At 35.5% G+C, this 14,300-nt stretch overlaps 1 protein-coding gene across 2 annotated transcripts in view; it reads left to right on the forward strand.

Moving 5' to 3' along the window:
• dctn2 (dynactin 2 (p50)) overlaps positions 1-13,813 on the forward strand; it is a 15,418-nt gene extending 1,605 nt beyond the window's left edge. Inside the window, exons 3-15 of one of the 2 annotated variants that reach the window (XM_014004152.1) lie at positions 1,914-1,919; positions 2,604-2,700; positions 3,060-3,121; positions 4,874-4,972; positions 7,263-7,423; positions 7,848-8,001; positions 8,180-8,245; positions 8,454-8,492; positions 8,669-8,746; positions 9,773-9,844; positions 11,777-11,879; positions 12,835-12,926; positions 13,019-13,813. In XM_014004152.1, the coding sequence (XP_013859606.1) occupies positions 1,914-1,919; positions 2,604-2,700; positions 3,060-3,121; positions 4,874-4,972; positions 7,263-7,423; positions 7,848-8,001; positions 8,180-8,245; positions 8,454-8,492; positions 8,669-8,746; positions 9,773-9,844; positions 11,777-11,879; positions 12,835-12,926; positions 13,019-13,105 (1,116 nt within the window). In that variant the 3' untranslated portion in view covers positions 13,106-13,813. The remainder of the gene's footprint in view (positions 1-1,913; positions 1,920-2,603; positions 2,701-3,059; positions 3,122-4,873; positions 4,973-7,262; positions 7,424-7,847; positions 8,002-8,179; positions 8,246-8,453; positions 8,493-8,668; positions 8,747-9,772; positions 9,845-11,776; positions 11,880-12,834; positions 12,927-13,018) is intronic. The other variant, XM_014004153.1, reaches the window with a different exon arrangement.
• The last annotated feature ends 487 nt before the right edge of the window (positions 13,814-14,300 follow it).

Here is a 14,300-nt window from a genome sequence, read left to right on the forward strand (position 1 = left end):
AACTTAAGCATAAACAGAGATCAATTATCAAACATCAAATTAAAATATTTATAAGCTTTACAAGACAATCCACTAGTTTAATTCCATTCTTTTAATGTTTTGACCTACAGAAATGTATCTTGTTGTTTTCTTATTACAGTTTTCAGTTTAAAAGCATCTCTTTAGTGCCTCTCCTAAACAACCAAAATGTAGTTAAGAGGGGTGCTGGTCTGGCCTTTCCATCATATCTCTGTTGTTTGCTGACCAGCTGAGTAAACCCTGACTTGCATGTTTTCACATTTATTCTTCCCATCCCCTTGTCCCTGTTTTTACCCCTTCCGGGACCCTAGTTTGTACAAGTAAGACTTGATCCATATTTTTCTTAAAAAGAAAAATGCATGTATTGTTTTTAATCTCTTGATTTTTCTCATAATCTCGTGATTTTTTTTTTCCAAATCAATTGACTGGGATGAATTGAAAACCAGTTTGCTGGTGTGGTCTTTTTTGTTGTATATTAATATGTTATTGTTTTTGATGTGCTAGGAATTGAATACCCACTTTCTATTTATATTCCTCATTTCAGCTTTTTAAGGCTTTAATGATGTTGATGGGTCTTTTTGTGTGCATCTGTGTGTGACGCTCTGACAGAACTGTAGAAAAGGGTCTTAACTTGGGCATTTCCTGTTTTAACGTTCCTTATGTTTTAACAACTATGTCATTACTAGGGCTGGGCAAAATCATATCATGTGCACTTAGTCGTCAGGAAAAACTGTCAACAATTAGTTCTTGCAAATTTGCAAAGACGTGAGAACTGATTTAGTGTGAAAAACATGCAAAAGTTTCTTGTCATCCATTAATCTTCATATTAATCGTTATCAAATCACAATTAATTGCAAGTACCTTTTTGCCAATATTTCCCAACCCTAGCATTTACTAATATAATATTATGCTTAGTCATTGCATGTCACCTTTTGCAAGCTGAATAAAATAATTTTCACAAGACAGAATGGTCTTCAAATTGTACATTTTTAGGCATTTTCCATAAATTCGGTACAGTTCGATATGGGTACATGTATTGTTGCACACAGCCTGTGCCATTTATCCTCCTTTTCCCCTAAAATAAGCTTTAGCTATATGGCACTGATGTTTCTGTCAGTTGCTTTGCCATTTTTCCACAAGTTCATTTTTGTTTATTTTTTGGGGTATGCCCTAATACTTTTCATATTGTTTTATTGGCCGATGTTCCATCATTCAGCAGATTAATACATTGGCTCAATATGTATTTGTCTCTTTGTCAGTGGCTGTTTTTACTGCAGCAGTCATATTTACGTTGGTCCTATTTCTTCATTGTTGGCATACTTGGATAGTAGTTTAAATAAGCATTGATTAGTTTGTGGCTGTCTAAATTAACTCACTGTACAAGAGTTTTACTTGTATACCAGTCATTTATTGCTTTAGGTCAAAAATAATTATTTAAAATGTGTTTTATTTTACCAGGAATAAACTTCAACTCAATTACTTATTAATGTCTTAAACTTATTTGTGTACTAACTTCTTTCTGACTCGCTTGATCCACATTATTCTGTCTCCGTAATCACTTTTTAAAAACACAGACTTCTTTATGAGGAGCTAGAATGTGACATCCAAAGAGAGAGACTTGTTGTGGTGTTACTGAACCATCTTACAGCCCTGAATGGGCGAAGAAGGAAAGAACTGGAAACTGTTTAATGTGTCTCCGGGGTTTGTAGCTGCAGCCCTGAATACACTTCTTTTTTTCTTATCTTCCTCCAACCCCGGTCAAGTGTTCCTGTTGTGTGCATGGCATGTGATAACCACATTAATCTGTGTTGTCTCTCTCTCTCTCTCCCCCCTACTTTTTTTCTCTCCCTTTTGCTCTGCTGTTGTTTTTCTTTAACTCTCTTTGGAAACCCAAGGAGCTGGTAAGAGCCTAGCTAACTCTCCTCCTCTTCCTCCTCCTCCTGACATCTGTAGACGTCTTTGTGTTTCGTGCCTCTTCTTATCCGAATTCATGAGCGTATGCGTGTTGTTTGTTTGTGTCAGTGGTGTTTTAATCTCGTTAATAGTTTAGTTCACCTTCTCTAGGAACCTTTGATCTAATGGTCCGTGTTATTTTGTGCTTCTTACATTAGAGTTGCCATAGGTGACCTTCAGCTCAGATTCTGTCATATTCATTAAGTTAACATTATTTTACCATACTTGATTGGTCTAAAACAAACAAACAAAAAAAATCAAACATTGTTTTAATGGTTAATATGAGGTCAATTGTTCACATTCATTTTCCCCTTTTATAAATAAGTTTAAATAATTTGGTTCTTTCTAAAAACTGACTCAAGCGATGATTGGGAAGCTCTTGCACATTTTAATAATTTATAACATCAGTCACTTTATTTCTGGTTACATCTGACCTTAATATGCTTTAATGCACTTAATTTTTCTCTTAATCTTGGTGACATTGATCAAACATCAGTTTTCCTGTCTTACTAGCTTGTCTATATTTGAAGTGTATATTTTGGGTTTTGAGATGTTTTTTTTTTCAGTTGGCTTTTGTTTTTAATTATTTTTGATATATTATTAATCTATTTATTAATTACTTTCTATAACAGGAGGAGCTTTGCAGTGACAGTGTGGAGAGGATTGTGGTCAACCCCAACGCAGCTTATGACAAATTCAAAGACAAACACGTCAACACCAAGGGACTTGGTCAGTTTCTACTGGGTTCTGAAGCTGTTAGAGCATTTTTACCTAATGTTCAGTGTTTATACTGTATAAATATAACTATGAATGAAAATGAAAATAATTTTGTGGCTGCATTTTAAAGATTTTGATCGTGCCTGCTTTATGCTTTTGTATATTTAAAGTAGATGTCATGCAGAGGTATAGTATTGCCTTCGATATAAATAGGTACAAACAGTTCACTGGAATTTGTAAAACCATGTTGAAACTAATTCTAAAATGTATATACCTTTTCTCTTGTTACTTGTAGATGAACATCCATATCACTACTAGTCAGCATTTATTTTCTGATTTTCGGTTTTAAAAGTGTTATCTCTTCTCCACAGACTTCTCAGACAGAATAAGTAGAAACAGAAGAACGGGTTACGAGTCAGGAGAATTTGAAATTGTGAGTACATTTTGTTTGAATTCTCTCCGAATGTAATTCATTTTTAATACCATCACACTAGAGGTGGGCGAAATATATCGCAGACGATATTATCGTCCATGTTGTTTTGAAGATATGCAGTTTTACATAATCAAGTATTCATTTAGTGTTGTGTCGTTCACAAGTGATTCATTCAAAAGATTTGTTCATTTGAGTGAACAAACGGAATCAAATCACTTCATTAACTGATTCATTCAGTTCTCAGTACAGTTGAGCTCACCAACAATAAAGACCACCGCTGCCCCTCACTGTCTGGAGTGAAACCTGCTGTGAGCAGTAGGTTTGTAAATCTTGAGTCAATGAAAACTAGATATAAGTGGGAAATACTAAATAAAAACCAAAAAGCTACTAAAATATTTTAAATACTGTAGATTTTAAAATATTTAAATGAAATATCCACTTAAATGTAATCGAAGATAAAATTAATATACCTTATTTACAATTAGCAGCTACATAATTAAATCAAAAGCCAGAAATGCCATAAAAACTGAAAGTTCTGTATCCTATATTTTTAACATCTTTTATATATTGTAATTTATATATGTGAAAGAAAATATAACCCTAAATATTCTAATTAAAAAGCTAATAGATTAAATAAAATAAAACTAGTAAATGAAGATAAAGGAAGATCCATAAATGCCAACATAAAACCTGAAAGCTCTCTATAACTACAATAAAAATATAAATAAGAAACTACCAACTTAACAAATAAATAAATAAAAAACAATATAAACATTAATTTCTCTATCTCCTCCTGTCTGTTTAATAATGAGAGGGGTTGACAGGAAGCCCCGTTTTTTTTACATATAGCAACTAGCAACATTAGCAGTTAGATTGGATAAGCATGCTAGTATGCTACATACATTAAACAAATGCAGTATAAAAAGAGAAAATAAACAAACAATTGCTTGTGTATGTTAGATTACAGATCACCATTAGCCGTTAGCTTAGAGAAACGTTAATAGAAAAAAGTTTCTCCAAGCTAATGGATATTGTTTGAGTAAAGACACATGGAAACAAATGCACACATGCTGCAGTCCACATTATTTTAACAGACTGAGAGGAGAGGACAGGACAGGTAGGTCCAACTTTGCATGTGTGACCAAGCTCCTCGTGCAAAGGCTGCGCGCGACATTCAACATTCAAACAGTTTGTTAGTTAGTCATGATTTTGCTCTCCTATTCTACAACATTTCACAAGTTATAAAGTATTCTGCCACATGGAGAATACTACAATAACCTAAGCGCCAAGTTTAAACACCTCCATCGCTGGCGAGGATGCACACACTTCACGCTACCCAAAGCGCAAACTGAGCCCGAACAGAGGTGAGACCGCTCCCACGGGAGTGCACGGCAGTGCGTGCATGCTGTGAGTCAGATTTGTTCACTGATGAACATAAACGTTTACCCGCTCCTCGTCATCCTGGAGAACATCACTGTGTTCTCTAGGAGACCGTGTTTCAAACGTTATTGTAGTTTATCTTATCCATAAATGACCTAGTAAGCAAGCAGAGTTTGACAGAATGTGTTTTTTAAGACAGAAAGAAAGATATCAGATTATTGATATCGGCAAATGAAAAATAAATTGAGATTATTTTTTTGTTTACATCGCCCAGCCCTACATCTCACACTTTATTTCATTCACTGTGTTTTCCAGTAAAGTGAAAAAAGGAAGAAATTGTTGTGTTTAATGGTGATACATTTTTCCTTTAAGCTTGGAGAAGGCTGTGAAGTGAAGGAGACGCCTCAGCAGAAGTATCAGCGCCTGGTTAATGAGATCCAAGAACTCATTCAGGATGTGGACACCATCCAGGTAGGTAACAGGCGAAATAATTTGGAGGGACTGGCATAATCATTCTTCATCTGGTCTTAAATCTTATTGAGGGCGTTTTTAGACCTTGTAATCGTGTGGGAAAGAGAGACAGGGTTCCTACAGTTTAAAGCAAGTTAAATTTAAGACTTTTTAATGCCAAGTGAAATTACATTTAAGACCAATTTCATAATAAACACAAATGACAAAAATAAAAACTGGCAGAAACTCAAAGTATTTTTGGTTGAAGTATTCAAATATTGCTAATAGACCAATTGTTTTGATCCATATCTAACTATAGCAGAAACTTTCTTAGCAGTCAGTTTTAAACTTAATTTAATTTCTGTAAATCCTCTAATGACCCAAAATTTAGAGTTTTAGGACCCACAGTGGGGTCTTAACCCTAATTTGCTGTAGATGAAACTTTAAAGTGACTGTGACATCAAAGGTTAGTAAGAAAAGTGAATGCATTTTTGGAAAGACAACATTAATATATTACAAAACGAATTTCACATTGCTCAGATGAACAATGAGATATTTGCATGTGAAATAACAGGAAGTGATGTCAAAGGGGAATGTCTGCATGTAAATAATAAAAACAATTTTTTACCAATTATTTTAATATTTGAGATGAATTACAACCATCCTATTCACAATGTGTTAAAAATTTTAAGACATCTGAAAGATTAATTTAAAACATTTTAAGGCTAATTAAGGCCTTATTTTTGGATTGCTGAATTCAAGGCCTTTTTTAAGACTTTTTAAGGGTCTGTAGGAACCCTGGAGGGAGCAGTCTTTAAAACATATTTAGCCAGTTGAAACTGCAACCTGACAGCCCAACCCACAGTTCTGCCTCGTTCTGTCACCGAAGCTTTATTTTCTCTTAAATTGATCAAAACTAATTGAGCTCCATCTCAGACTAGCAAACTCCCCATCTAAAAGACACTAATTAACCTTTACTTGTCATTAAATTTGTTTCACAAGCAGCAGTGTTATCTTTGTCCTTCCATCATCGAATTACAATTCAGACTGTGTTCTGGCCTTTTTATTTTTTTTGGGGCGTCCTTTGCTTTGAGGTCATGCTGATCATATTGGCATAATATACAGTAAGTCTGCAGATGGGCAAGCCAGCTTCTCAGCATCAGTAATTTAAAAAAGTCATAAAATGCATCCTAAAAGCAAATGACATTCCTCAACTGGCCTCCTCTATTAGGGCAAATTTTGCTAAAGAGAAGTTCAGTATTTCCAGGACTGAACACACTAAAAGTTCATGTTGTTCCTGTTATTATTTGGAAAATTATATCTGATTGTGGTTAAATGTTCCATAAAACGAACCCTGCAGTTGTATGTTTGTTTTTAAAGGGATCCCCGATTAGTTGTAACATTAGACTTTATTTGATGAAGATTTATTTTAACTGTAAAATAAAGACTGTAAAAATACTGTAGGCTGTTTAGTTTTTATCAATTTTAAAATAAAAGTTTAAAAATATATTACACGGACGGGGCCATTTTATTTACACACAAAGCATTCTGGGTAAATGATGACGTGGATAGGTCCTCGGTGCGAGGCTGCCAGCGAGCTATATCCACCCTAAAGGTTAATCTTGGACAATATCTGATGATCGACTCTTTTAAATGAAACCAGAGAGAGATGACAGAGAGGAGAAGGTAGAAATGACTCAGCCTGGAACTGAAAATATAGATGGAGGACAACAGAGCTGCTTCAAGGAAGAACATCAGCTTAGCCTGTTAGCTTTAGCCCCGACGCGATCACCATATGTATTAGTTCGGTTTAGCTTGTTTGTCGCGCTAGCGCTGAGCTAATTCATATAAGGCAATATAGCCTCGGCACTAGCGCAAAGGCTAACAGGCTAAGCTGAAGTTCTTCCATGAAGCAGCTCTGTTGTCCTCCATCTATATTTTCAGTTCCAGGCTGAGTCATTTCTACCTTCTCCTCTCTGTCAACGCTCTCTGGTTTCATTTAAAAGAGTCAATCATCAGATATTGTCCAAGATTAACCTTCAGGGTGGATATAGCTCGCTCACACCGAGGACCTATCCACGTCATCATTTACCCAGAATGCTTTGTGTGTAAATAAAATGGCTCCGTCCGTGTTAAAATATATATATTTTTAATTACAAAACTAAACAGCCTACAGTATTTTTACAGTCTTTGTTTTACAGTTAAAATATATGTTTATCAAATAAAGTCTAATATTACAACTAATCAGGGATCCCTTTTAAAGGAGAATTGTGGCAGTTCCAGTAATTTTGGGTCTAATTTTACTTTCCAGTCTGCTGCAAAAGAAAGTACTTCAGAGGAGCGCCTCACTCCGGTGGTTCTGGCACAGCAGGCAGCGCAGCTCAAACAGCAGCTGGTGTCCGCTCATCTCGATTCACTGCTGGGACCACAGGCTCACATCAACCTGGCCGATCCAGATGGAGCACTTGCCAGGTGAGTTAATCCTGACAGGACAAGACGGTATTTTAACAGAAATGTCAGATATATTGGAAGTAAATGTTTTAAACTGAGCAGAACAGGATACGCAAATGAGACGTGTTTTGATTTATTGGTTTGAAGCAAATTTGGTCCATTATTGTAGTGAAATGCTGACTTATGCAGTCATTTTAAGCAAAACCACTCTTTAAATTTGTCAGCAGTTATTACATTTTTTCATTAAATTTTCCATACAACACAACAACAACAAAATAATAAAAGTGTAATCTCATTTTAAAGCTCACCTTTACTTTTAAAATTTAAACAATTCCTAAATAAACTGAGTAAAAAAGTAACCAGGCACTAGAAGAACATCAGGCAGAAAACTATGTTGAATGTACTGTATTATTATTTAGGGTCTTCCTCTCCCTTCTTCCTGCAGGCGTCTGCTCACCCAGCTGGAGGCGGCTAAGAGCAGCCGCGGCAGCTCTGCAGGAGATGCCAAACCCACTTCTTCGACAAAAGGTCCAGATGGAGTGGTGCTGTACGAGTTACACAGCAGACCAGAGCAGGAAAAATTCAACGAGTTTGCCAAGGTAAAGTGGAAATTGAGACAGCGGGGGCAAGTGTCTGGATGTTACATTCATACGAGTTCCCTGGCGTTTCCACGTATATTCTTATAGACAAATGTCTGACACTATTTAAAGGCAATAAACAGGATAGAAAAGAGAAAAGGTATGTGTGAGTTTTCACTGCCTTGCTTCATCCCTGCAGATGGCAGAACTGGAGAAGCGTCTGGCTCAGTTAGAGATGGCTGTTGGCTCAGGATCAGACAAGCAGGTACACTGAGTTACTCAGACTTTACACACACTGTCTCCAAAATGCTTTGTTTACCTTTCCTAGAAGATATATCTGTTTCCCCCTCTACTGTTTTTATTCCGTTGCTGCTGTTACTAAGTGAAACTGTAATTAAACATTTTAACATTGCTATGTAATTTATGGGGAAGGCTTTATTTTTTTTTCTTTTTCTTCTATGTTTGTATTGTAGGGACCTTTGAATGCTGGTGTTCAAGGAGTCAGTTTGATGGTGAGAAATCTACAATATTTTTTTTTCTAAAGCTGTTAAGAGTTTGATCTGTTTTGTCAGTTAGCCTGCAGAAAAATGGGTCAGTCACAGGTTTAACAATCACAAGTTCTTGTTTGTAGTAGAAGCAAGAAGAAAACAGATTTGTAAACTTTTTGTTTGTTTGTTTTTCTTATCAGGATACTATTGAGCTCATGCAGGCGAGGGTCAGCGCTCTGGACTCTGCTACTCTGGATCAAGTGGAGGCAAGACTGCAGGTAACTACTCCCAAAAAACAGCACAGATTTCAAGAAATGCCGTTTTCACAGTGCCACAGGCCGATCGCCTCCATGTCACACCACGTTGATGTAGTAATTAATGCAAAAGGAGCCTCTACCAAGTATTTAGTTCATACTGTACAATATATGTATCACATCGAAATTCAATTCAGTTCAATTCAATTCAAATTCAAAAATACTTTATTGATCCCAGAGGGAAATTAGGTAAATGAAATGAGGATTAAAGTCATTAGAAATGAGGATTAAGTCAAATTTGATCAAAATGACCTAGTCATATTTTCAGATTCCTGGCTTTAAAAGCTACGTTTTGATACTTAGATCATCTTGATATCGTTAGTAGATCCAGAGATATTATTTAATTTGTCTTGTTGGTTACAATAATACATAAATATTTGGTCTAAATCATAATTTTATGTAATTTTAATGAGGATTTTTTTATGTCATTTGAAAAAAGAAACCTCAAGTAGTAATAATTGAATATTGAGATTTCCCATCTGGAAAGAAACATAAGCGTTGATAGCTTACAGTGAAAATCTCAACATTTTAAGGCGTTTTTCCTCAAAATCGGGTTTTTGGTTGCTAATGCTCAAAAAAATGCTTCAAAAAATTTTTAGTATAATATTTCAGTTCATTGAAATGATATATTGATAACACATTTCTTTGTTATATTTTGAGAAAATGTACTTTTTGCAAGCATTTTAATCAAAACACTATATCTGTCTATTTCTCCACATACAACTTTTAGACTTAATCCTCATTTCAATGTGATGGGTCACATATGAACATACATTTCAATAGACCAGCACTTCTGTGTTTAAGAATCCATTTTTTTTATCAGACTAATTATATAAAATTAAGGTTTACTATGAAACTGAATTTTGGGTAATTATGACATATGATGGTAAAAGAAACATTGCTTGGTTTTTATGAAAACAATTGTCAATTTGCTTGTTGTTTTTTTTCCTCCTCCTTACCTTGCATATATTATTCATCTTGCTCTTCCAGAGCGTCCTTGGGAAGATGAATGAGATTGCAAAACACAAGGCAGCGATTGAAGATGCTGAAACACAAAACAAGGTCAGTATTCTCCACGCACACATCGGTGCTAAGTAAATTCAGGGTGTAGTTGGGTTACAAATGTATTCGGTGCATTAAAACCCCTCAGTCTCCAGACAATTAAGGTGATGGAAGCACATTAGCTGTTTTTACACTGGCTTAAAGTCTGCAACTTTACAGACTTCAGCCAAACCTCATGAATCAACCAAGACTTAAGCTGCTGTCAGGGTTTCCTCCAGCTTAGAGAAGGAAGACGATCACCAGATCTGTGACAGCAAAGGATTTATGTTTTTAATCAGTCAAATGGCTGTATTTTTCAACCACTTTATTATTCAGTTCTAAAGTGATTTACATTTAAAAGCCCAGTAGAGGGCAGCCTATGCTCATTGTATAATTGTTTTCGATATTGTAGTAATTTATTTTTCAATGAACACTAACAGTTTTGTACAGTTTTTTCTTGTGGAGATGTGTATTTCCCTTTCCAGATAAATTTGTTCCCTTTTTAAAACAAGAATTAGTGAATTGCACAGGGATGATTTAATGTGAGATTATATAAAGAAAAGTCATTTTTATGCAGGGACTTTGTGTGTAGCTATAAAATACAACAGCCAACTGTAATGGAACAGCTGTTTCCAAGTATGTGTGTTCTTTTATCCTGTCATTTAAGCTGAATAAACAGATGGTTTAAAATATATCAAACCAGAATCTCCAGTCAGTTTGAACAGCGTGTTCAGCATTGAAATTGTGTTAACTCGTAAAAAGTAACTTGCATTATAAAAATTGTTTCAGTGTACAAAGTTAAACAGATCTTAAATTATCAAAGTGTTTGTATGGACTGATGGTGTGATTTCATAATTTATCACGGGCAGCATTACATGAAATCGAGAAAAAAGGGACGAAAAGAAACCTATGTACAACAGAAGTATATTTTTTAGTTTTATCTCAACTCAAAGGTTCATTTTTTTACTATCAGCTTTCTTGTTCTGCTTTAATTTTTCCAAGCAGGGGGCACAAAGTGAGGTAACTGAGATTTAATTCTTTAAATAGCTTAATTTGATCGTTTTTATTAATCTAAATTTGAGATTTATGTAGTTTCAGGTGATCAGGGAATGCTTTTACATGAATGGTGCTTTATTAAGTCCAAGATAATTACTGTAATATTGTCATGCAGCTACATTACATTGTAGCTGAAAAAGGTGAAACACCTGTGAGACAGAGTTACTGTATTTAGTTCAGACAGAAGAATATAAGACTTGTAGCTGAAGTTACAATTAGTGGCTCCTATACAAAACAGAAGGGAATTCTGTCCAAGTTTTAATTTAAACTCTGTAGATGATGATGCTAAAACAAAACTAGAGAATTTGCATTTCCTGCAGAAAAATGCAGTGTGAATGCTTCATGCTGGAAGACTTTTGCTAAATAGCTAAAAATGCTTAAAATAGCCTAAAATAGCTTTAAAAGCAGCTGGAATTAGCACAAAAAGATGTATTCAGCTGAAAAAAACTCAAATTAAAGTAGCTAAAACCACAGAAAACAGGTGAAAGAAGCACAAAAAGTTTATAATAGCTGTAGAATAGCATAAAAGGTCAAAATGATAGCTAAAATAGCTAAAATCAGCTAAATAGAAGCTGAAAAAAATGAATTTAGTGTAAAAAAAGAGAACTAGAACCAAAGGTAAAAAGTGCTGTAATTATTTATGAACATTTTGAAAGGTTTTAAGGATGATGAAAACGGCTCCATTCATTTTCAGTGAGTGGCAGAAAAAGCTAAATATTTCAAAAAGTATACATTGCTGAGTAAGCAAAAGCCATAGACGTGACCTAAACGAGCTGGACGTTTTCATATGGAAAGTGTTGAGACGGCACAAAAATTGTGGAAATTTGCCGAAAATCCTCTAAGCTGTTCCCAGACAGATGTGTGTAAATTGTGTTGGTCTGTGCTCGTCCCCGTCAGGTGTCGCAGCTGTACGACGTGGTGCAGAAGTGGGATGCTGTGTCCACCTCTATACCTCAGGTGGTGCAGAGGCTCGTTGCTGTGAAGGAGCTGCACGAGCAAGGTAAGGCACAGGAAGTGACCGACAGGCTGGCAGTCAGACATACAGCAAGCCTTTAAAACAACGACATTGAGTGTTTAAGGAGAAGGAGTGTCTTTAATCTTATAACATCAAATACACGTAGTTTTGTTAGGTTCTAATTTAAATTATGAATATTTTAACTACATTGCAGCTGGGGAGATTTCACTCTAATAAGGCCAATAGCTGTGAATTTATTATTGCCCTGTGTTCCAATATTTCATGTGAGGAGAGAAAAACCTTGAAACAACACCCGTGGGATTTCAAGGAGAGACTTATGTAGGTTAGTAGAGAACAAAAGCATGTCTCAGAGACTAAATATGCAAGAATTTGCCACAGATCAAAACAGGGTGTAAACTCAGATCACGTTTCAGGCTGCATCTGGGATGTAATGCTTGGTTTTAAGGATTTGCAACACAATGGGACTTTTTGAGGAGACAAAAGATTAAAAAGTAAAGGAGAATGGGATTCAAACAGATAATGGAATTAGACTAATCCATGTCCTTTTTAAATGGGAGAGGGCAGAATAATCTCTGAGGCAAATGTTGACACTGTAACAGAATTAGACCGAAACTTGTAAAACTTTAACATCCTCTTTATGAGATGAAGAAGTGATATTTTATATTACATTTTATTCCTTTTTGAGCCCATGAAAGCAAAACTTTGACATCAATAGATTAAACTGATATTGGTTCTCTGGGAGCTGAAAAAAGATCACTTATTTTTCTGCTTCACAGTTTAAAGCAAAAGTTTTCTTCGCTCTGGATTTAGACAAATTATTTTCCTTTTACTATTAAAGACTAAAATGCAATCTCTTGTTTAATCTTCTAAGCAGTCATTTATAAGTTTTGCCTAAGATTTGGTTCCCTTTTGCAGTGATTAAATGGGGGAACCAGTGTCTCCTATCTGTTCTTAAACTTTTCTCTCGTTTGTGTGTCAGCCATGCAGTTTGGCCAACTGTTGACTCACCTGGACACAACTCAGCAGATGATCAATAACTCTCTGAAAGACAACACCACTCTGCTAACACAGGTACAAAGTTTACATCAAGTTTTAAAAGAAACACAGCAATCCCTTCACACTGTTTTATTGAATCTTTTTGTTTTCTTCTCTCCCCTCACCAGGTCCAGCAGACGATGAAGGAAAATCTGGTGGCTATTGAAGAGAACTTCGCAGCACTCGATCAGAGGATGAAGAAGATTTCGAAATAAACGATGGCGGAGGTTCAGTCCAGAACAGACTAGAATTTGGACATTGATATTTGGTTAGAGAGCACAGATGGAAGGGGTGTGGGGTGTAGCATTGTCCTTTCTGAAAGTTCCTCTTTTGCTCTCAACTTCTGCCTCAGCCTTTTTTCACTAAGTGGGATGTTAGAAAGTTGAGATGAAAAAAAAGACCAAAAGTTTGTCAACATGTCCACCCTCATTTCCTTTTGCTTTCACTTACATATTTGAAATTGTTTCGTACATGAATGACACTGATTGCTGTCCCCTGTTAGGGCTAATATGTTTTAGACTGGATTGTTTTTAATTTTATCAATATAAGAGATTATTCCAACCCTTTTGGAGATTTACACTAATGGTGAATTTGTACTTTAACTTTGGCTAAATGAAACAAATCACGTTGGGATTACTAGATGACACAAAAACAGATGTCAGCTCTTTAAAAAAAATGATGGTCTGTTATCCTTTATGGCGTGAGGAGCGTGTTGAGGGTTTCAGACTTGTGTTGTGGAAGGAAAGCTTGTAAATATGCCTGTGTACCTTATTGTTTCTTCACCCTCAGTCACTTGTAACTATATTATTATGACTGAGACCAAATGCCACAGAGAAACTTTTAATCTGCTTTGTCATTGCTTACAACTACACTGTTCATCTGTGGTCACTCAAGCAGATCAATAAATTAAAGTGTGAACAGTTTGGCTCTTTATGTTTCTTTGCATGAGAGATTCTCTTTTTAAAGTCAAATGAATTGAATAAAGTCTAAATGTTGATGATGTTTTAACATTTAACGCTGAAAATGTGTTGTGATGTTTGCTTTTGCTAAAAAATGCTGTATGTAATGGTTCTCAAACTTTTCAGCTTTTGACCCACAAAATAACAGCAAGCAAAGACCTGTGCCCCCAACTTTTTGGTTGATAAACATTGGTATCAAATCAAATAAATAAGACCATGGTAACGATATTCATTATGCTTCTTTTACCCATTTCAACCTCACTCTGTCATAATTACTATTATCTTAACCTGCTGCTTCCTTTCAGGCTCATGGGTGCTCATATTAAAGGGCCAAAATTATGTGTTTCTCAGGCATATATTTAAATACTATACCATAATAAAGTATCTATGTCACCTTTAGCTGTTATTAAAATCCTGTTTTTACAGCGGGCAAAATAAGTGTTGAACACGT

This window comes from Austrofundulus limnaeus, unplaced genomic scaffold, assembly GCF_001266775.1.
Source record: "Austrofundulus limnaeus strain Quisiro unplaced genomic scaffold, Austrofundulus_limnaeus-1.0 Scaffold22, whole genome shotgun sequence".
Lineage (NCBI taxonomy): Eukaryota > Metazoa > Chordata > Actinopteri > Cyprinodontiformes > Rivulidae > Austrofundulus > Austrofundulus limnaeus.